Source organism: Lissotriton helveticus, chromosome 5_1 (assembly GCF_964261635.1).
Source record: "Lissotriton helveticus chromosome 5_1, aLisHel1.1, whole genome shotgun sequence".
Taxonomy (NCBI): domain Eukaryota; kingdom Metazoa; phylum Chordata; class Amphibia; order Caudata; family Salamandridae; genus Lissotriton; species Lissotriton helveticus.
Window position 1 is genome coordinate 50,911,266 of NC_136065.1, and position 23,518 is coordinate 50,934,783.

General features: G+C 47.3%; 1 protein-coding gene across 1 annotated transcript in view; it reads left to right on the top strand.

The window, feature by feature from the left end:
- The window catches only part of LOC144754123 (uncharacterized), a 95,530-nt gene that overhangs the window by 13,193 nt on the left and 58,819 nt on the right, over nucleotides 1-23,518 (top strand). Inside the window, exon 2 of the mRNA XM_078641697.1 lies at nucleotides 21,800-21,891. Within this exon, the coding sequence (XP_078497823.1) occupies nucleotides 21,801-21,891 (91 nt within the window). The 5' untranslated portion in view covers nucleotide 21,800. The remainder of the gene's footprint in view (nucleotides 1-21,799; nucleotides 21,892-23,518) is intronic.

Here is a 23,518-nt window from a genome sequence, read left to right on the forward strand (position 1 = left end):
TTTCTAACATTGTGCTGTTATCATTAATACATTTATGTATTTTAAGTTGCAGTGATCATGAACGAAAGTCATGATTTCTTAATTTGTGAACATATATTAAAAAGTACTGTGTTGCTGAGATATGAATGAGCCAGCAAGTTCTACTGTTTCTATGCCCAGGTGCATAAAGATAGGGCAATCGCCAAGCCTATGCTACATTCCATAAAGTTATATGGAATAGAGTACCCCCTACTATTCATTCTAAGGGCCTAATTATGTGCTTTTTGGTCCATTGGACCTCCAAACATGCGGTGGAGGTGCAGTGGCAGTCAGGTACTGCCGGATTACGACTAAGGTGGTCAGACCGCCATAGGACCACTGCAACCGGTGGCATGGTGGTCTGAAGCCACAATATGCTTGGCGGTGTCGCTGCAGCAGTGCAAAGCATATTCGAGTTTCCTCACTGGTAATGGTCTCGTGGCAGTGCTCAAGCCATGAAAATGCGGGTGTGGAGGAAACTAAGTTAGGGGCCCCTGTTGCCTCTGAGCCTATGGATACAGGGGGGGGGCACATGATGTATGAGATTGTATGGTTGCAGACATAAAAAGTGAAAGGAAAGTCTGTTGGGCAAAAATAAATACACCACAAATCAGTTAGTAATTTGAAATACAAATATAATAGAATCAGTTAAATGTTACATCAGAATAAAAAATGTTGTAGCTCAAACTGCAGAGAGTCCATCTTTCCTGTTATGACCCAGACCGTTTTAAAAATAAACTTGTTAACATAAATATTTTCTTTCTGCTGATCACTGTTTATTTTAGAAAAGGAGATCATTAGAATGAAAAATCAGTTAGCATTTTCCTTCTTTAGACAGCAGCTGAAATAATGCACCATCATCTGTCAGCAATGATCCTCTGTGACTTGCCTTTCATCTTGGCTGCTGGCTCCGGCATGCAACATCGCGACACAACTGTGGTAACTTACTGCATCTGAGCAGCAATGCCATTTTGTTAATACAGAAACATCACAACTTGACTGGAATAAGGTAATCAGAAGCAGGATTTTGGACAGGAATTGCAGGCTACAATGAGAGTCATAAGGTTAGAAGATGAATATGGAAATTATTTATTGAGCACAAACAATGACCCTGAGTGTTATCTCACGCTGGCACAACACACAAGTTACAGACAAACATCCTAGAAAGGTCAACAACAAAATTTTAAAAATCTGAAGATTAAAAGAGTTGCCTAAATAAGTACTTTTTCAAATTTGCAGTAGACATCTTACCCCTTGATCTCCTGGGGGAGTCAGTTCATATATTTAGTGGTGCAGACAGAGAAGAACTAGTCACTGGACCAATTTCTCCAGCTTTTGGGGATAATAAACAGAAGCTATGAACTGCACCTCAAATATGTCAGGAATGTATTCTACAAATGTGTTTTTCAGAAAAGGGCAGCATACTCTGTAGAATGCAGAGATACAGAAAGAACACAGACCTCCGGATAGAGAGACAGTTAAGCTCCACTTCACTCACACCTGATCCTGACTGACTGGCCTAGCACCTAAAGATCAGAGGGGGACACGTCCCACGTCACTGAATCTCGCTCTGTCACTAGGGCATGTCCCAGGCCTCTGCTGCATGGCCTGGCAGCTGAAGATCAGAGGGGGACACGTCCGACGTCACTGAATCTCGCTCTGTCACTAGGGCATGTCCTAGCCCTCTGCTGCATGGCCTGGCACCTGAAGATCAGAGGGAGACACGTCCAACGTCACTGAATCTCGCTCTGTCACTAGGGCATGTCCCAGCCCTCTGCTGCATGGCCTGGCAGCTGAAGATCAGAGGGAGACACGTCCGACGTCACTGAATCTCGCTCTGTCACTAGGGCATGTCCCAGCCCTCTGCTGCATGGCCTGGCACCTGAAGATCAGAGGGAGACACGTCCGACGTCACTGAATCTCGCTCTGTCACTAGGGCATGTCCCAGCCCTCTGATGCATGGCCTGGCACCTGAAGATCAGAGGGAGACAAGTCCTACGCCACTGAATCTCGCTCTGTCACTAGGGCATGTCCCAGCCCTCTGCTGCATGGCCTGGCACCTGAAGATCAGAGGGAGACACGTCCGACGTCACTGAATCTCGCTCTGTCACTAGGGCATGTCCCAGCCCTCTGATGCATGGCCTGGCACCTGAAGATCAGAGGGAGACACGTCCGACGTCACTGAATCTCGCTCTGTCACTAGGGCATGTCCCAGCCCTCTGATGCATGGCCTGGCACCTGAAGATCAGAGGGAGACACGTCGGACGTCACTGAATCTCGCTCTGTCACTAGGGCATGTCCCAGCCCTCTGATGCATGGCCTGGCACCTGAAGATCAGAGGGAGACACGTCCGACGTCACTGAATCTCGCTCTGTCACTAGGGCATGTCCCAGCCCTCTGCTGCATGGCCTGGCACCTGAAGATCAGAGGGAGACACGTCCGACGTCACTGAATCTCGCTCTGTCACTAGGGCATGACCAAGCCCTCTGCTGCATGGCCTGGCAGCTGAAGATCAGAGGGAGACACGTCCGACGTCACTGAATCTCGCTCTGTCACTAGGGCATGTCCCTGCCCTCTGCTGCATGGCCTAGCACCTGATGATCAGAGGGAGACAAGTCCGACGTCACTGAATCTCGCTCTGTCACTAGGGCATGTCCCAGCCCTCTGCTGCATGGCCTGGCACCTGAAGATCAGAGGGAGACACGTCCGACGTCACTGAATCTCGCTCTGTCACTAGGGCATGTCCCAGCCCTCTGATGCATGGCCTGGCACCTGAAGATCAGAGGGAGACACGTCCGACGTCACTGAATCTTGCTCTGTCACTAGGGCATGTCCCAGCCCTCTGCTGCATGGCCTGGCACCTGAAGATCAGAGGGAGACACGTCTGACGTCACTGAATCTCGCTCTGTCACTAGGGCATGACCAAGCCCTCTGCTGCATGGCCTGGCAGCTGAAGATCAGAGGGAGACACGTCCGACGTCACTGAATCTCGCTCTGTCACTAGGGCATGTCCCAACCCTCTGCTGCATGGCCCAGGACCTGAAGATCAGAGGGAGACACGTCCGACGTCACTGAATCTCGCTCTGTCACTAGGGCATGTCCCAGCTCTCTGCTGCATGGCCTGGCACCTGAAGATCAGAGGGAGACACGTCCTACGTCACTGAATCTCGCTCTGTCACTAGGGCATGTCCCAGCCCTCTGATGCATGGCCTGGCACCTGAAGATCAGAGGGAGACACGTCCGACGTCACTGAATCTCGCTCTGTCACTAGGGCATGTCCCAGCCCTCTGCTGCATGGCCTGGCAGCTGAAGATCAGAGGGAGACACGTCCGACGTCACTGAATCTCGCTCTGTCACTAGGGCATGTCCCAGCCCTCTGCTGCATGGCCTGGCACCTGAAGATCAGAGGGAGACACGTCCAACGTCACTGAATCTCGCTCTGTCACTAGGGCATGTCCCTGCCCTCTGCTGCATCGCCTGGCACCTGAAGATCAGAGGGAGACACGTCCGATGTCACTGAATCTCGCTCTGTCACTAGGGCATGTCCCAGACCTCTGCTGCATGGCCTGGCAGCTGAAGATCAGAGGGAGACACGTCCAACGTCACTGAATCTCGCTCTGTCACTAGGGCATGTCCCTGCCCTCTGCTGCATGGCCTGGCACCTGAAGATCAGAGTGAGACACGTCCGACGTCACTGAATCTCGCTCTGTCACTAGGGCATGTCCCAGCCCTCTGCTGCATGGCCTGGCACCTGAAGATCAGAGGGAGACACGTCCGATGTCACTGAATCTCGCTCTGTCACAAGGGCATGTCCTAGCCCTCTGCTGCATGGCCTGGCAGCTGAAGATCAAAGGGAGACACGTCCGACGTCACTGAATCTCGCTCTGTCACTAGGGCATGTCCCAGCCCTCTGCTGCATGGCCTGGCACCTGAAGATCAGAGGGAGACACGTCCGACGTCACTGAATCTCGCTCTGTCACTAGGGCATGTCCCAGCTCTCTGCTGCATGGCCTGGCACCTGAAGATCAGAGGGAGACACGTCCGACATCACTGAATCTCGATCTGTCACAAGGGCATGTCCCTGCCCTCTGCTGCATGGCCTGGCACCTGAAGATCAGAGGGAGACACGTCCAACGTCACTGAATCTCGCTCTGTCACTAGGGCATGTCCCTGCCCTCTGCTGCATGGCCTGGCACCTGAAGATCAGAGGGAGACACGTCCGACGTCACTGAATCTCGCTCTGTCACTAGGGCATGTCCCAGCCCTCTGCTGCATGGCCTGGCACCTGAACATCAGAGGGAGACACGTCCAACGTCACTGAATCTCGCTCTGTCACTAGGGCATGTCCCTGCTCTCTGCTGCATGGCCTGGCAGCTGAAGATCAGAGGGAGACACGTCCCACGTCACTGAATCTCGCTCTGTCACTAGGGCATGTCCCAGCCCTCTGCTGCATGGCCTGGCCCAGGACCTGAAGATCAGAGGGAGACACGTCCGACGTCACTGAATCTCGCTCTGTCACTAGGGCATGTCCCAGCTCTCTGCTGCATGGCCTGGGACCTGAAGATCAGAGGGAGACACGTCCGACGTCACTGAATCTCGCTCTGTCACTAGGGCATGTCCCAGCTCTCTGCTGCATGGCCTGGCACCTGAAGATCAGAGGGAGACACGTCCTACGTCACTGAATCTCGCTCTTTCACTAGGGCATGTCCCAGCCCTCTGATGCATGGCCTGGCAGCTGAAGATCAGAGGGAGACACGTCCTACGTCACTGAATCTCGCTCTATCACTAGGGCATGTCCCAGCCCTCTGCTGCATGGCCTGGCACGTGAAGATCAGAGGGAGACACGTCCCATGTCACTGAATCTCGCTCTGTCACTAGGGCATGTCCCAGCCCTCTGCTGCATGGCCTGGCACCTGAAGATCAGAGAGAGACACGTCCGACGTCACTGAATCTCGCTCTTTCACTAGGGCATGTCCCAGCCCTCTGCTGCATGGCCTGGCAGCTGAAGATCAGAGGGAGACAAGTCCGACGTCACTGAATCTCCTCTTTCACTAGGGCATGTCCCTGCTCTCTTCTGCATGGCCTGGCACCTGAAGATCAGAGGGAGACACGTCCAACGTCACTGAATCTAGCTCTGTCACTAGGGCATGTCCCAGCCCTCTGCTGCATGGCCTGGCACCTGAAGATCAGAGGGAGACACGTCCGACGTCACTGAATCTCGCTCTGTCACTAGGGCATGTCCCAGCCCTCTGCTGCATGGCCTGGCACCTGAAGATCAGAGGGAGACACGTCCGACGTCACTGAATCTAGCTCTGTCATTAGGGCATGTCCCAGCCCTCTGCTGCATGGCCTGGCAGCTGAAGATCAGAGGGAGACACGTCCCACGTCACTGAATCTCGCTCTGTCACTAGGGCATGTCCCAGCCCTCTGCTGCATGGCCCAGGACCTGAAGATCAGAGGGAGACACGTCCGACGTCACTGAATCTCGCTCTGTCACTTCCGCATGTCCCAGCTCTCTGCTGCATGGCCTGGCACCTGAAGATCAGAGGGAGACACGTCCTACGTCACTGAATCTCGCTCTGTCACTAGGGCATGTCCCAGCCCTCTGATGCATGGCCTGGCACCTGAAGATCAGAGGGAGACACGTCCGACGTCACTGAATCTCGCTCTGTCACTAGGGCATGTCCCAGCCCTCTGCTGCATGGCCTGGCAGCTGAAGATCAGAGGGAGACATGTCCGACGTCACTGAATCTCGCTCTGTCACTAGGGCATGTCCCTGCCCTCTGCTGCATGGCCTGGCACCTGAAGATCAGAGGGAGACACGTCCAACGTCACTGAATCTCGCTCTGTCACTAGGGCATGTCCCTGCCCTCTGCTGCATCGCCTGGCACCTGAAGATCAGAGGGAGACACGTCCGATGTCACTGAATCTCGCTCTGTCACTAGGGCATGTCCCAGACCTCTGCTGCATGGCCTGGCAGCTGAAGATCAGAGGGAGACAGGTCCAACGTCACTGAATCTCGCTCTGTCACTAGGGCATGTCCCTGCCCTCTGCTGCATGGCCTGGCACCTGAAGATCAGAGTGAGACACGTCCGACGTCACTGAATCTCGCTCTGTCACTAGGGCATGTCCCAGCCCTCTGCTGCATGGCCTGGCACCTGAAGATCAGAGGGAGACACGTCCGATGTCACTGAATCTCGCTCTGTCACTAGGGCATGTCCTAGCCCTCTGCTGCATGGCCTGGCAGCTGAAGATCAAAGGGAGACACGTCCGACGTCACTGAATCTCGCTCTGTCACTAGGGCATGTCCCAGCCCTCTGCTGCATGGCCTGGCACCTGAAGATCAGAGGGAGACACGTCCGACGTCACTGAATCTCTCTCTGTCACTAGGGCATGTCCCAGCTCTCTGCTGCATGGCCTGGCACCTGAAGATCAGAGGGAGACACGTCCGACATCACTGAATCTCGCTCTGTCACTAGGGCATGTCCCTGCCCTCTGCTGCATGGCCTGGCACCTGAAGATCAGAGGGAGACACGTCCAACGTCACTGAATCTCGCTCTGTCACTAGGGCATGTCCCTGCCCTCTGCTGCATGGCCTGGCACCTGAAGATCAGAGGGAGACACGTCCGACGTCACTGAATCTCGCTCTGTCACTAGGGCATGTCCCAGCCCTCTGCTGCATGGCCTGGCACCTGAACATCAGAGGGAGACACGTCCAACGTCACTGAATCTCGCTCTGTCACTAGGGCATGTCCCTGCTCTCTGCTGCATGGCCTGGCAGCTGAAGATCAGAGGGAGACACGTCCCACGTCACTGAATCTCGCTCTGTCACTAGGGCATGTCCCAGCCCTCTGCTGCATGGCCTGGCCCAGGACCTGAAGATCAGAGGGAGACACGTCCGACGTCACTGAATCTCGCTCTGTCACTAGGGCATGTCCCAGCTCTCTGCTGCATGGCCTGGGACCTGAAGATCAGAGGGAGACACGTCCGACGTCACTGAATCTCGCTCTGTCACTAGGGCATGTCCCAGCTCTCTGCTGCATGGCCTGGCACCTGAAGATCAGAGGGAGACACGTCCTACGTCACTGAATCTCGCTCTTTCACTAGGGCATGTCCCAGCCCTCTGATGCATGGCCTGGCAGCTGAAGATCAGAGGGAGACACGTCCTACGTCACTGAATCTCGCTCTGTCACTAGGGCATGTCCCAGCCCTCTGCTGCATGGCCTGGCACGTGAAGATCAGAGGGAGACACGTCCCATGTCACTGAATCTCACTCTGTCACTAGGGCATGTCCCAGCCCTCTGCTGCATGGCCTGGCACCTGAAGATCAGAGAGAGACACGTCCGACGTCACTGAATCTCGCTCTTTCACTAGGGCATGTCCCAGCCCTCTGCTGCATGGCCTGGCAGCTGAAGATCAGAGGGAGACAAGTCCGACGTCACTGAATCTCCTCTTTCACTAGGGCATGTCCCTGCTCTCTTCTGCATGGCCTGGCACCTGAAGATCAGAGGGAGACACGTCCAACATCACTGAATCTAGCTCTGTCACTAGGGCATGTCCCAGCCCTCTGCTGCATGGCCTGGCACCTGAAGATCAGAGGGAGACACGTCCGACGTCACTGAATCTCGCTCTGTCACTAGGGCATGTCCCAGCCCTCTGCTGCATGGCCTGGCACCTGAAGATCAGAGGGAGACACGTCCGACGTCACTGAATCTAGCTCTGTCATTAGGGCATGTCCCAGCCCTCTGCTGCATGGCCTGGCAGCTGAAGATCAGAGGGAGACACGTCCCACGTCACTGAATCTCGCTCTGTCACTAGGGCATGTCCCAGCCCTCTGATGCATGGCCTGGCACCTGAAGATCAGAGGGAGACACGTCCGACGTCACTGAATCTCGCTCTGTCACTAGGGCATGTCCCTGCCCTCTGCTGCCTGGCCTAGGACCTGAAGATCAGAGGGAGACACGTGCGACGTCACTGAACCTCGCTCTTTCACTAGGGCATGTCCCAGCCCTCTGCTGCATGGCCTGGCACCTGAAGATCAGAGGGAGACACGTCCGACGTCACTGAATCTCGCTCTGTCACTAGGGCATGTCCCAGCCCTCTGATGCATGGCCTGGCACCTGAAGATCAGAGGGAGACAAGTCCTTCGTCACTGAATCTTGCTCTGTCACTAGGGCATGTCCCTGCTCTCTGCTGCATTGTAGTGTAGCTCCTATTTTCCCAATAGGCTCTGCGCATTGGAATAGTACCTACAGCAGTAAAGGCCTAGGCCAGACGTTAACTAGGTCTACTACTGTCGATACTAGACTTAATTTTTGGGTTTGCCAGCTAAGCTCAGAGTTCGCTAGAAACTTTCTCGAATGTTCAAGGAAGGATTAACTTCCCTGATTAGACAAGAAGGGATTTAGTTTCTGACAACCATAGAACATGACAACTTTGCTCTCCCCTAATCAAGAGTCAATCTCAAGAGTCGTGTGAGCACAAGGCAATTATTTTACTCAGTCAGTACGTGCATTCTTAGTCTCATCAGAATGTAGAGAAAAGGAAGAGACGGGCGTGTTCAATAAAAGATGTTATTTATTGATCAGTCTCTTTTCTCGTGCAAGAGAAATGGATCGATATTATTGCAATACTTATAGTTAAGTAAAGTGCATACATCAAAAGCAATAGTATAAAATAATACTGTAAAAACATTGATATGGTTTCTGAGCCATATGATGTTTAAAATGATTAAAATATATTTACATACACATATACATTTGACTAAACGTACTCAACTGGTGTTTCTAAATACGCCTACCCCGTGTACCTGACCTAAGTCTAATGCGTGGGCGGGAATAGAAAGTTACAGTTTAAGTTAAGTTTGTTTTTGCCAAGTGAATAACTAAAGAATTCTCTAGGAGGGGTTATTCAGTTCTGTACCTGGAATTTAGGATGAATGAGGAATGGTATCTCTTTCTCTGCTCTCGATATTCCAGGCTGCCTGCGAGGGCTGCCCAGAAGCGCCGGTGCTGGGTCTCTCGGCTTGAGATAGCAGCGCGTCTCTCAGCGCGTCAGGAAGGCGGGGCTGTTGCCTGCGGGGTCTGCTTCTGCTCTCGGCTTCGGCAAGTATGGCTGCTCCGTCTTGTCACCACGCGTGTGTTTGCATAGGGCAAGGTCGGCAATATTTATACCTTAAAGGTGCCGGGATTGACGTAAGGATGGACATAGGTACGTCAATAAAGATGTCATACGACTTGCTCGTTAGCACATTCTTTACTAAAGTTCTCTGTGAAATCAAAACAATGGCCGCACGGATTATCCAGGTTGTCATAGGTTTGATTTGTTATGAGAACGTCGTATGCCTTATCAGGGGCTGGAGGAATGTCGCTTGTCTAATTAGATCTCAAGCGTTATGACCTAATCAGATAACACGTTCCTGTGCCGTAGTGTGACTGCGTCAGATAACGGTATCTGCATCATGGGGGATTTCTTGCCTCATGGGCTGACTGTTAGTTAACTAGCTAGGTAGGTTAACCAGAATATGGTCAGGAATAGGGGGATCGATTCAGAACCTATAGAAATACACGACACCCACTCCACGCTAACTATGGTCATATCTACTAATCTATGCATAGTATAACATAGTACAACATACTATAGAGTATAGTGTATACCTTACCACCCCAAAATACATAAATGCATTTTGAAATTTTCAAATATACTGAAAAATTGCAGTCATATATATTGTATGCACTTAAGCTATGAATTAAATGCAAAAGTAAACACGCATTGTTATGCATTATTGCTTGTTGGTATATGAGAAATACACATGAAATGGCTCTTAATATGGCTATACAGAAAAAAAGTCGAAACCATTTCATCACATAAAATATATTGTGAACATACCAGTGGGCAGCTAAAGTCTATATAAAGTCTATAAAGTATCTAAAAAAAATAGAAATCTTAGTTCTCTAGGAATAGTTTCTTACTTTAAGCAGAAGGTCAGTGTCCCGGGGAAAAATATATAGAAAAATATTTTAAGGGCTTGCTGAAAAAAGTTGCTGTCCGTGAACTGGATTGTAATTGTTCATGTGACTTTATTTTTTAAGTTGAAGGCCGGATTCAGGGAACGCCGTGTGCGAGTTTACTCAAAAGTCTCTATTTCTGTTCCGGAGAGAACATCATATCATTCAGGCTTTCGAAAAAAATGTCAACAGCTTCATGGGAAAGTTCCACTAAGTCGGAAATAGGGGTAACCATGCATTCATGCGCATGATTGTCTGCATTGACATTCTGATTTGCATTGCTGACAGAAGGTCGTACCTGTTCGATGCTGCTTTCATCTTGAACTTCACTACTCTTCAATCGCAGTGGTGAAGATTCCAGGAATGCCGTCATCAGAATTGGCAGCCTTTGAGGGCAGCACAGTGCGTGAACCTTGGTAGGAACCAACAGTGTATCTGCATCCACCGGCGCATCCGATTGTAGCGTCAGACAGGTGTCTAACACGCATTCTTCTCCGCATAGCAGACACCTTAGTACAGGTAAAACACACCTTTGCCACATTGGTCGAAATGATAGAAACCAAGTCATGTTTAGGTCTCTAAGCCGGGAAAGTCCCAGGATTTTTGATATCCGGTCCCGGTATCCAATGGCTAGGATCGTATCTTCCATTGTCGCGAGAGTTTGATCTGTGACATGGGTTGCCATAACGAAAAATAAGGACTAGGAATAGGATTCCTGCAATTAGTCCCAGGATCAGGGGAAGTCCGCCAAAAATCGAATGGACGAAATCTGGAAAAATACCCAGTATGGCTTTGAATGGTGTTAATGCCATCGAAAATACTGTCTTAAATACCTTTGAGACCCCTGTGGTATCAGAAATATTTAAGATTTCGCTCAGGATTTCCGCGAAATGTACGGGGGAATTGGTTGATAATAATGTATGTATCTCTGCAGTCGTCCTTGCGACTTGTAGATCATACGTTTCTTTAGATGACGTGAGCCTTGTAGGCGTCTGAAGAAGCACTGTTTTCATTCTGCTTAAAGTGTCTATTCGAATAGAAGTAATTTTCAAACTGGGCCATGCCCTCGCCTCCCTGTCTGGAAAGGAGCTGGGGAACAAAGATCGTCCACAGCACTTGACCTTCGCCGTCGTAGTGACGAGATAAGGAGTCCCGGGCATAAGACTACAACATCTGCGGTCTACAATAAGAATGTAACTCCCATTATAGAGTCTTTGAAAGAATGGTTCTATTTCAGTTGCAGGTGCGCCTTGCTGGTGACATGAAAGGTTGTATGAATTCCCTTCACAGGCTCCGTGCAAACTAATACCGTTACACAGAAGCGTGCCGCTTAGTGACATAGCACAATTGTTGCCACTAAGAAACACTTTCTGTCCTTTGTTACTGACACATGCATGTGAATAGGGCAGGTTCCAAGTTGTTTTAAGGTACCCCTTTCCCAATTTCTCGTACATGCCAGCCTGTATATATTTTTGGCAGTATTGAAACCTGAAGGTTGAGATTGGAATATTTATGATTCCGTGGATTATCCATTCACTGACAGGTCGTTCTGACATTGTCAACGGTAATCTTTCTAGTTTTTCAATGCTCAAGATTGTATAATCAGCACCCTTCTGCGCCATACCGATTTGTCTATCAGTAAGGTTAAAGATTTGGAATAGTGACGTAGTGTTGATTAAACGCCAAGGCACATAGCCTGAACGCAGATTTTGTAACGTCCAGCCAAGCTGTACAATAGAACGCAATTGTGACTGACCATGTTGTAATAACAGTAAGTCTTGCGATAATATATCGATTGCTGAAGACACAATGCTGTCCAATGAAAAAATTCTGGAGGACAGAGTCATTAACCCATTGTCCACTACAGAAAGTGATTTTTCCAAATTAATACGATCAATTTCACGTATTCTCTCTGCTGTTTTAATTTGAGTAACCTTCCAGGCCTCATTGTATGCTGCATATACAGAGGCTGCTATGAAACGCTTTTGACGCCGGTTGCGTGGTCCCATTATGAAATCACGCAAGTCAGCACCATCAGTAAGTAAAGTTAGGTGTTGCTTAATTTCAGGCAGTGTGGAAGTTTGTAGCCATTGAAGGCATAATTTGCCCACACTGTAGGTTGTTATTATCCCTGGGTGATGTCTTTGGGGATATCTAGGGTCTGGCCTGGTCATTTTGAAACCCTGTGTTTTATTCAGGAATCTATCTTGACAGTTATTTGTATCTGTGGGCCAGATCAACCATTGTTTCCAATCAGGATGTGTTCTGTTTTGGTTAAGTATATGGTTTATGTCTATTCCTTCATCTGTATCAGAGTTATTGCTAAACATTGTTGGCTTTGGAATAGACGGGTTATTTAAATCTTTGATTTTGGCTAAGCCAAGACAGGTGGTTTGTTGAACAGTGTCATTTAAAAATATCATTTGTTCTGGGATCATGCAGGCTCTAAACAAAGCTTCTAAACCCTGTACTTGCCATTCTTTTGTGCCCCAAACACTTTTCAAATCAACATTTTTGTCCCAATAATCGAATCCAAAAGTATTCATTTTTTCAAAGAATGAATCAGAATAAATCAATTTTGTGTTGGTTATCATGGTTTTGGTCCCTGTCTTGTTTGACAATTTATAATAAAATGTTTCAGCATTACTAGTGTTAAAACCTTGAAAGTATGAATATTTGTCATAAACGGTTCTAGAGCTCCCTTTTGGAGGTGTAGCACAATGTTCCCATTGATTAAAATTTAAAACATTTCTAGGTTGTGCAGATTTATGCAAGAAATGGTTACCATAGTGGTTATAGCAATACATACTATCATAATTTGTAGAACCTTGCAAATAATCATGTTTTGTAAATTTAGCAGACATTACTAAGTCAGACATCATATTGTTTATACTTTCAAAGTCCCAATCATCAGCAAATGAGTTTGGTTTTGCAAAGTCACTCAAAGAGATCTTAATTTGGTGTGGATATTTCAGGATCTCGACTGGACCATAAATTTCATAGTCAGTGTTGTCCCAGGCTACCCCACCAGGTATTGGAATTGCTGTGAAGTTGGCTGAAGAAAGTTCTGAAGAAAGTTCTCGTTTCTCGACGTGTGAAGATGTGTGTGGTTTGAGGACCAAGTTGATGTTCTGACTTGCTGTGTCCATTTTAGCATATTTTCCCTCAATGAAGCGTCCCAAAGTAAATACCATGATGAGCCAAAGTATGAGGATAAATGCACCAAAACCCACCCAAAATTAAATCCATGGAGAAATCAGATATGTTTCTTTTAGTTGTTTCAAAAGTTCCTTCGCTTTGTCTTTAAAGGATTTTGATGATGGCTGTGTCTTTTGTTCGCTGAAGCCTTCAGAGGAATCATCGAAGTTGATGAAGTAACCGGATGCAGTTCTGTCAATTGTTCCAATTGGTTCAGGATTTTTGTTTTTTGCATTTTCACTTGGTACTTCAGTATAGATTGGTGTGTCTCTGCTAAATGTCTTTATTTGGGTTTTCAGAGGTCTAAGTTCTATTGCATTGTTGCATAGTCCTTGTTGTTCTTCTGTAGGCGTTTCGAAAGTGATGAGCCTCTTTGTTAGGACCTCTGTACTGGTAGCAAACCTTGGTGTTCTGCTACTTATTGGGAGTCCACTTGGCCTACTGTTTGTTATTGGCCACATGTTGTGGTTTTACCAGGTCGATGGATACAACTCGGTTCTCCTTTTTTCCAGCAAGTGGCGGTAGTACAACTGATCTTGTCCCGTTGACAGACAAGACAGGAACTGCTTTTCTGTAAGAAGGCCCAAATTCCTTCTTTACCGCGATCTTCTCCCTGACTAGATCCCCGACTTTTGGAATCCAGACAGGTCTTGCTGGGACAGGTGGTGATTCTTCAGTGGTTGTTGGCTGTTGTTTCAACTGTATGTTGCTCAGGTATTTTCTTGTTTTGTTTAAGTCCTGCAAAATAGCCAAACGGTCTTTGACATCAAAGCTTTTTTCTGTTACCACTGAAGTCTGACTATCAAGGTCAGAGATCAACATCCTAGTTCCGAATAATAATTCGTACGGACTGAATCCCTTCAGAGAATTTCTTGGCAAGTTATTTAGACTACGTTGGACACTTATTAGATGTTTGACCCACCCAGCTCCCGAACCTAATACCTTTGCCGTTATAGATTGCTTTATGTCACGGTTTTTTCTTTCAACAATTCCGTTCCCCTCAGGGTGAAATGGACAAGAGTACCGCAATTGCACGCCCATGCTGACCATGGCCTCCTTATAAGCCCGAGAGCTAAAAGCAGGACCATTGTCCGAATGCAGAATGCCAATTGCGTATGTGCCGATAAAGACCCGCAAATCTTTTATAACAGTTCTGGCGTCAGCCGTTCGCTGGGGCCACATCCATATGAATCTCGTGCATGAGTCCACTGCGACCAAGATATATTTATAGTTACCATCCCTTTGTAAGGGACCGCAGTGGTCTAGATAAACACAGGCTAATGGTTTATCCGAGATTAGAAGGGGCGTCTGTGCCGGACGTCTCACAGTTGATACTTTCATTTTTTGACATATTTCACATGCTAGAACATAGTTCCTTGTTTGTCTTCTCATTTGTGGCCACCAGTATCGCTGTTTTAATAATGATACTGTGGCTGAGACGCCAGCATGGGTAGAAGCAAGCCCTTCGTGTGCCGCTATTATTAGTCCTAACCTATGTTCCATGTTTGGAATTGCCCTATCCCCCACTCCAGGGATTTGAGCAAAAGGAACATTGTTTGCATCAGTTATGTATGTGTATTTTACTGGAAAGCCTTTAGGGAGTGGTTCTATCGAATCCTTTTCTGAAGCGCTGACAGCTTGTAATATTTCACTGTCTATTTTTGTTTTTGACCGGGTGACGGCAGCTACGGAAGCCGTTTGCACAGCTGCCTTCGCGGCCTCATCAGCCAATGAGTTCCCTGCAACGTGAACGCCATCACGTTGATGACTCAGTGTATGTATCACGTGAGTCTTTGGTAGTTCTTTTTGTAAAAGAGCTACTTGTTCCCAGAGCATTTTGTGCTTGATTGTGCCACCTTTCGCATCCTTGAAACCATTTTGAAGCCAGATCTGCAAGTATTCATTGTAAGATTGAACGCAATAATATGAATCGCACACTATGAGTGTGGGGAATTCTCGATCCGTATTTTCAAGCGCCATCTTGAATGCTAGTAGTTCAGCTCGCTGAGCTGTACAATCTCCTAGGGATTGTGTTTTAGTTAGGGTTGGTTTAAATTTCCCTTCGTGCCAACGACCTTTAACAATCGCGCACGCAGCACTGTAAGCTTGTTTACCCCCTACTGCGGGTTGTGCTGATCCGTCTGTATATATTATACAGCCGTATTGGTCTAGAGGCAGAATTTCGGTTGGCAGAGGACATTCGAATTCATATTGTAGAAATTCTTGTGTTTTTAAGTAAGGATCAAATTCGTACACCACGTCTGTTGCAGCAAGAGAGTTAGCCCATTGTATCCATCTCGGATGGAGTGCTTTCGCATTTGGAATGCTTGCCTTTGTTACTGCCTCTAAGGCTGGTATTGGTGTCACGATTATTATTCGTTTACCTTGTGCCAGGGCTCGTTCTTTTGCTATAGCTGTCTGTGTTGCTGTAAGAATTTTTTCCGTTGGGCTAAATTTCATTTCAGCCTTAGTGTACAAGTGTGATTTGAATGCAATTGGTACCTTTTCTCCCTCATTAGAGGTCAGGTATGTGAATCCGCATCTCCCTGGGATGACTCGGATCACAAGGTTGCGTGTATTATCACGGGTTTCTAATTTTGTTTTAATTAGCATGTCTGTTTGTAAGGATCTCAAAATTTCTGTGTGTGTTTGAGTCCAACTGGATCTTTTAAAGTCTGGTTTAATTAGATCGTAAAGGGGTTTGACCCTTTCTGCGTAATTTGCAATGTAAGTTCTTCCGAAATTTAGGAAGCCTAGAATTGACTGTAGGTTTTTTAGTGTTTTAGGAGCTTGGATTACGGCACATTTCTCTAGGAAATTGTCTGCCAGGCTTTTGCCTTCACTTGATAACTCATATCCTAAGAATAGGACTGTCAGATGGGCAATTCTGGATTTTTTGAAGTTGAATTTGTAACCCTCTGCAGCGAAACCAAGTATTATGGTGTTCACTCTTTTCAAGTGAGTTTCCAAGTCATCATCTGTTAAGTAAATGTCATCGACATAAGATAATGCTTCATCATCATATTGTTGTAGTAATTCTGTTACTCTCGCTGAGAATACCCCCGGGCTATTCTTGTACCCCTGGGCTAACCGACAGAATTGTTTTTGAGTGCCATTTACTGAGAAAGCTGTTAAATATCTGCTCTCTGGTGCTATGTTTTGACAAAAGAATCCGTTGGAGATGTCCAAGGTAGTTTTGTATTTTTTGCGCACTATGTTATTCATTAGTGCAGCACTGTGTGAGTTTTGCACTGCAAAAGTTTTGCAACATGTGTTAAGGTGTCGGTAATCCAAAACTAGACGGTATGAATTGTCTGGTTTGGAGACCGGAAACAAAGGATTGTTCATTTGTGAGGTGCAAGTTTCAATCACCCCCTGGTATTCTAGCTGATCTAGTATTTCATTTACTTGTTTTTTAGCTTCTTGCTTAATTGGGTACTGCCTTTGTGCAGTTGGTTGTGATTTTAACTGGATTTTGTGAGGAGGAGAATCCTCATCCCATCCTACATGATTTTTATATAAAGCAGGTGCTAAGGCCACTGCCCACTTTCTAGCAAGTGTGTATTTTTTATGAATCGGGATTTGATTCGAGAAGGCAGGCATAATTACTTCTTCGCCATGAGGGCACTCCCTGACAAACTCTGGTGGCCAGTCTTTTTCAGCTAGAAGTATGTCATAACCCTTTGAGAGGTTATCCCAAAATAGTCCCCTTATTTTCCTAGTCTTATCTCCCTCTATACGTAATGTTATCTCGTATATTTTGTGGGGCTTGCTAACTCTGGTATCTGCAGTTTCCACTTGAAGGTATTCATTCGTGTCCACTGTCTCCAGATGATCCATAAGGACTTTGCGAGCTATGCTCACCTCTGCTGCGCTGTCTAGCATTGTCTGAGCCCACTCTCCGTTTTTCAGTTGTGTCCTCAGTATTCTTGGCATTGTTAACTACCTTGATACTGGCTACCTTCTTTTTTGGAAATTGTGATTTCTTTTTCAGTTGAGCAGGTTCCTTGTCTTTGGACTTGGCGTGCTCTTCTGATCGTCCTCTTCTTTCCGATTTCTGCGAGGAATTCTGAAAAGATTGAGAGGGACGTGTATCAATGTCTTGATATCTATCAGGTTTTTTAATATTATCCCTATTTCTAAGGTTATATCTATTCCCAGAGGGTTCACTCTGAGGTGACCTTTGTCTCGGGTTTGGAGATTTCTCTCTTCGCCTAGGAGACCTTCCTCTGGACTGGAATTTCTTTTCTTTTGGATTGGATTGTTTGTTCCCATCCCAGTTCTTTTTTGGTGAATTATTATTATTATTAAAAAACATTTTTTCTGGACTTGTAGTCAGTTGCGGTTTTACTGGTATTCCACCTAGACTATCTCTGCCTAGTTCTTCATAGGATTTTTCTATGATTCTGGCAATTTCAGCTGGTTGGTCTGCTATATCTGTCTCTTTTAACCTCTGGCGGATCGCCACGTTTGCTGCTTCACCCTTTATGTTGGCTAGTAATATAGCCGAGACCTGCTTGAAGTCTTTTAGTAATTTCATACCAAGAGTTAAAGCAGGTTCTGGACCGTATTCATCTTGAATTTGTTTTAGCACATCTGGTATTACCGAAATGGATGGAACACCGTGCGTTTTTGTGTAGATGGAAGCAAAGACTGTACCCCAAGTGTCACAGTCCTCCATGTGTGGTGCGATTCCCATTGGGAGACATATAGTCAGAATCCTGTGTTTTTCTAATGGGGTGGTGTCAGGAAACACCGCCTCTATTTGGGTAATTTTCTGTGCCAACCAGAATGGTATTTGTTCCCGTTTAGCTGGAACTTTACCTAGGCAGGATTGGATGTTCTGTGGTGTAATTTTATTTGTGTTCCCCTGGTGAGGGGTCAGCTGTGGAAGTTTAATCGCTGGCTGAATTGTTGAAGTCCGCATTACATACTGAACTAATTGTCTGTGAATTTTTAGTAGTTGTTTTAGCTGTATTAACAGCTCTGCTGCAGGCATTCTTTCGATGTCTGGATATGGTGTGTATCCGGCTAAGACCGGCCACGTTGCTCCTGGTCTTCCTAAAGGACCGAGCCTTGTAATGTGATTATTATGTTTTAGGGCGCCATCAAATAAGAGCAAATGCTCTTGGAATTTGAGTGGTACTTCCACCTCCTCGAAAGGAGTGTACTCATTAGGAGGTTCCTCTACTTTGTAATAGTGGAAGTACTTTGTTATAGTATTAGCTGCTGGAAAATGTATCCATGTATAGTATACCTCTGTCTGCCGATATTCGTGTGCCTCGATTACGAATATGACTGTGCCACCTCTAGGTGTCAGTTCATTTTCTATAAGTTTTAAGGTTATAGATCTCCTTTTGGCGACCGGAATGAGTATTATATCCGCGTCTGCTGCTTGCATGGTAGCATCAGCATCTGCTATTTCAGTAGCTAATCTAGTAACCTCTCGTTCTTCATCGCTGTCCATTTTGCTGACAGGATGGTATTATGTTTATTTGCAGATCAGGTTTCTTTATGGAAACAGAGATTAGATGCACAATATTTTGGAACACTGTTTATCCTTCAACGTTGACTTAGACCAAGAACCATACATAGGAGTTCCCTCCTGCGAGGTTTTGGAGGATATTATAACCTTTCACCCACTCCAGACGTCTTTGGAGTATTTGGGAAAAGGGGTCTGAGTGAGAAAGCACGACTGAGTTACTCTAAATGTCTTACGTTAGTTTTATCGCCCTTTCCAAACGCGTTGGGCGCCATGTAGTGTAGCTCCTATTTTCCCAATAGGCTCTGCGCATTGGAATAGTACCTACAGCAGTAAAGGCCTAGGCCAGACGTTAACTAGGTCTACTACTGTCGATACTAGACTTAATTTTTGGGTTTGCCAGCTAAGCTCAGAGTTCGCTAGAAACTTTCTCGAATGTTCAAGGAAGGATTAACTCCCCTGATTAGACAAGAAGGGATTTAGTTTCTGACAACCATAGAACATGACAACTTTGCTCTCCCCTAATCAAGAGTCAATCTCAAGAGTCGTGTGAGCACAAGGCAATTATTTTACTCAGTCAGTACGTGCATTCTTAGTCTCATCAGAATGTAGAGAAAAGGAAGAGACGGGCGTGTTCAATAAAAGATGTTATTTATTGAACAGTCTCTTTTCTCGTACAAGAGAAATGGATCGATATTATTGCAATACTTATAGTTAAGTAAAGTGCATACATCAAAAGCAATAGTATAAAATAATACTGTAAAAACATTGATATGGTTTCTGAGCCATATGATGTTTAAAATGATTAAAATATATTTACATACACATATACATTTGACTAAACGTACTCAACTGGTGTTTCTAAATACGCCTACCCCGTGTACCTGACCTAAGTCTAATGCGTGGGCGGGAATAGAAAGTTACAGTTTAAGTTAAGTTTGTTTTTGCCAAGTGAATAACTAAAGAATTCTCTAGGAGGGGTTATTCAGTTCTGTACCTGGAATTTAGGATGAATGAGGAATGGTATCTCTTTCTCTGCTCTCGATATTCCAGGCTGCCTGCGAGGGCTGCCCAGAAGCGCCGGTGCTGGGTCTCTCGGCTTGAGATAGCAGCGCGTCTCTCAGCGCGTCAGGAAGGCGGGGCTGTTGCCTGCGGGGTCTGCTTCTGCTCTCGGCTTCGGCAAGTATGGCTGCTCCGTCTTGTCACCACGCGTGTGTTTGCATAGGGCAAGGTCGGCAATATTTATACCTTAAAGGTGCCGGGATTGACGTAAGGATGGACATAGGTACGTCAATAAAGATGTCATACGACTTGCTCGTTAGCACATTCTTTACTAAAGTTCTCTGTGAAATCAAAACAATGGCCGCACGGATTATCCAGGTTGTCATAGGTTTGATTTGTTATGAGAACGTCGTATGCCTTATCAGGGGCTGGAGGAATGTCGCTTGTCTAATTAGATCTCAAGCGTTATGACCTAATCAGATAACACGTTCCTGTGCCGTAGTGTGACTGCGTCAGATAACGGTATCTGCATCATGGAGGATTTCTTGCCTCATGGGCTGACTGTTAGTTAACTAGCTAGGTAGGTTAACCAGAATATGGTCAGGAATAGGGGGATCGATTCAGAACCTATAGAAATACACGACAGCATGGCCTGGCACCTCAAGATCAGAGGGAGACACGTCCGACGTCACTGAATCTCGCTCTGTCACTAGGGCATGTCCCAGCCCTCTGCTGCATGGCCTGGCAGCTGAAGATCAGAGGGAGACACGTCCCACGTCACTGAATCTCGCTCTGTCACTAGGGCATGTCCCAGCCCTCTGCTGCATGGCCTGGCCCAGGACCTGAAGATCAGAGGGAGAGACGTCCGACGTCACTGAATCTCGCTCTGTCACTAGGGCATGTCCCAGCTCTCTGCTGCATGGCCTGGCACCTGAAGATCAGAGGGAGACACGTCCTACGTCACTGAATCTCGCTCTTTCACTAGGGCATGTCCCAGCCCTCTGATGCATGGCCTGGCAGCTGAAGATCAGAGGGAGACACGTCCGACGTCACTGAATCTCGCTCTGTCACTAGGGCATGTCCCAGCCCTCTGCTGCATGGCCTGGCACCTGAAGATCAGAGGGAGACACGTCCCATGTCACTGAATCTCGCTCTTTCACTAGGGCATGTCCCAGCTCTCTTCTGCATGGCCTGGCACCTGAAGATCAGAGGGAGACACGTCCGACGTCACTGAATCTTGCTCTGTCACTAGGGCATGTCCCAGCCCTCTGCTGCATGGCCTGGCAGCTGAAGATCAGAGGGAGACACGTCCTAGGTCACTGAATCTCGCTCTGTCACTAGGGCATGTCCCAGCCCTCTGCTGCATGGCCTGGCACCTGAAGATCAGGGGGAGACACGTCCGACGTCACTGAATCTCGCTCTGTCACTAGGGCATGTCCCTGCTCTCTGCTGCATGGCCTGGCAGCTGAAGATCAAAGGGAGACACGTCCGACGTCACTGAATCTCGCTCTGTCACTAGGGCATGTCCCAGCCCTCTGCTGCATGGCCTGGCACCTGAAGATCAGAGGGAGACACGTCCGACGTCACTGAATCTCGCTCTGTCACTAGGGCATGTCCCAGCCCTCTGCTGCATGGCCTGGCAGCTGACCCCCACTCCTGAATCTCCTTTCCAGCTAGGAACAACTGAAGCCAAGAACACTGCATGCTCCAGAAATGATGTACCTTGGGGCAGAGCACTTCCTTGGGATACTTTTTCGTTGATGCTAACTTGCTTTGTGATTGGATACAGCAGTAGTCATCCATGCTACAATATATGGCCATAAAAGACTTCTCTTCACTGCCTGTCTGGAGCTTGGGACAGTAACTTATCTTTCAAGCCCTCCCACCCTCTCCTCAGAGTAAACTTAGATTCAAGCCCTGGGCAGATGTTGTGAACAAAGTCAGAGTGGGTGGTGTGTTAGAATGAGTGCATCCTGTGGAGGAGAGAACCGACCCCTCCCCTCTGGAAGCTTTTGCCACCTCACCATGGATAGCTGCACCCTTGGGAGTCAGAGGTCTTATCTCAGAAAGTAACTCTTTACTTCTTTTACAGGATGGCGCTGATGTATTCCCTGGCAGTGTTTGTCGCCATGGTTCTTGCGGCTCGTGGACAGAACGCCACATGCGGGCCTTGCGGGGCATCAGGTAGGAAGCCTCCTTGCGTGTTTCTTCTACTCTGGGAGGCGGTGTGCAATGTATGGGATAAGAAAGTAAAGGCGGTCCAGGCAGGCCTCACTCATCGCAGAATGACTCATTTTACAAATAAATACAGGTGATGAATGAGTAACACCTTGTACTATAGAGCTGAGTACATCGATATCCAGAGCATAGCCAAAGACCACATGAACAGTGTCAAATGTGAAAAAGTCTGCTTTAATGCGACAGATGAGCGGATTACACTGAAACCACCCGTGGCAATATGCCGTACGAACTAGCATTGGACCCTGTCCTCACTTGTCTTTAAGACAACCTACCCATCCACCTCCCCCTCCCAAATAACCCATATCACGTCTTCACTCCCAACTTCATGCATTCGACCATCACTGCGCATGCTCAAACTGTTGCCTTCCTCTTGCCTTCCAACTCCCTTCTCTCTCAAATGGATCTCAAACTCACCAATTTTCTTAAAATAATTTGAAAAGTTGTAAAAACCTAAATGACCCCTGAACAAACTCCTCGTTTTTCTGCTCTCCCCAAACCTTAGCAAGGGAAGTGCAACAACTCTTCCCTAGCACCATGCAACTGAAGCAGATGGAGTTCCATACCAAAAACAGTCAGATGCACACCATCATCCCTCAAAAAGTGGAGAATCTCATACCTAATGCCAGGATGCTCCGGCAAGAAAACCCCTTTAACTCTGCAAACCCTGGTCATTTCCCTATTAAACTTCCTCAGTGCTTTGTCAATAGCCCCTGGTTTCTTGGTGCCTCTCCACTCCCTATGGGGCAAAAGCTCAGTCCAAACAAACTTTTTATTCCATAAGGTCCTCTTTTGTACATTTCAATAGGGCCAAACCTTTCCTGTTCATGAGACTATTTTCTCCTAAATGTATAACTAGCAAATGTAGGCAAGCGGGCGCTCTCCTCATCAGTTCTAACTTTCATAGGGCTTTGTGCCAATACATTACACCTTTACCGAACCATTTTTTTTGCACCGTCAGGTTATCAAACCCCATTTGCTTCCCAAATTTCTATCATTCGGCATGATGGACTGTCCATTTTATGAAGGAATGCCCTAAATCATGACAGGTCCTGCAATGCATCCTGTAACAAACAAAAACATTACTCTTAGCCACCATTCTGCAGTGTCCATCCCAAATGTACAGACCTCTTATAACAGTCTGACCTTCACCTCCCCAAACGCTGACTCTCGGCAGCAGACCAACCCCGGACTTCCGCTGCTGTCATCAAACCAATACAAAATGAGTGAGTACCAAGTTAACCACGTTGCAAACAACGCCTTTCTCATTACTCCCAGAACTTGCGATGCCAAGTTATCAAGCTGAAAAACCTCCCTTTGTCTGCTCCCCCCTCAAAAAAACGACTCCCACCAGCACAGAGGGCAAATCTTCTCATATGTGTAGCTCTGTAAATTGGCACATTTTACTCTACCAGAGTGATCAGTCTTCCGCCTGGGGGACCACACCTGAACCCCTCCATCCAAAACCTAATGTCTTCCCCCTGAAGTCCCTCTTTCCACTTCAAACCCCAAAAAACAACCAAACCATGACCACAGAGAACAATAAAAACTCCTGTGCATCCACACACCTCCG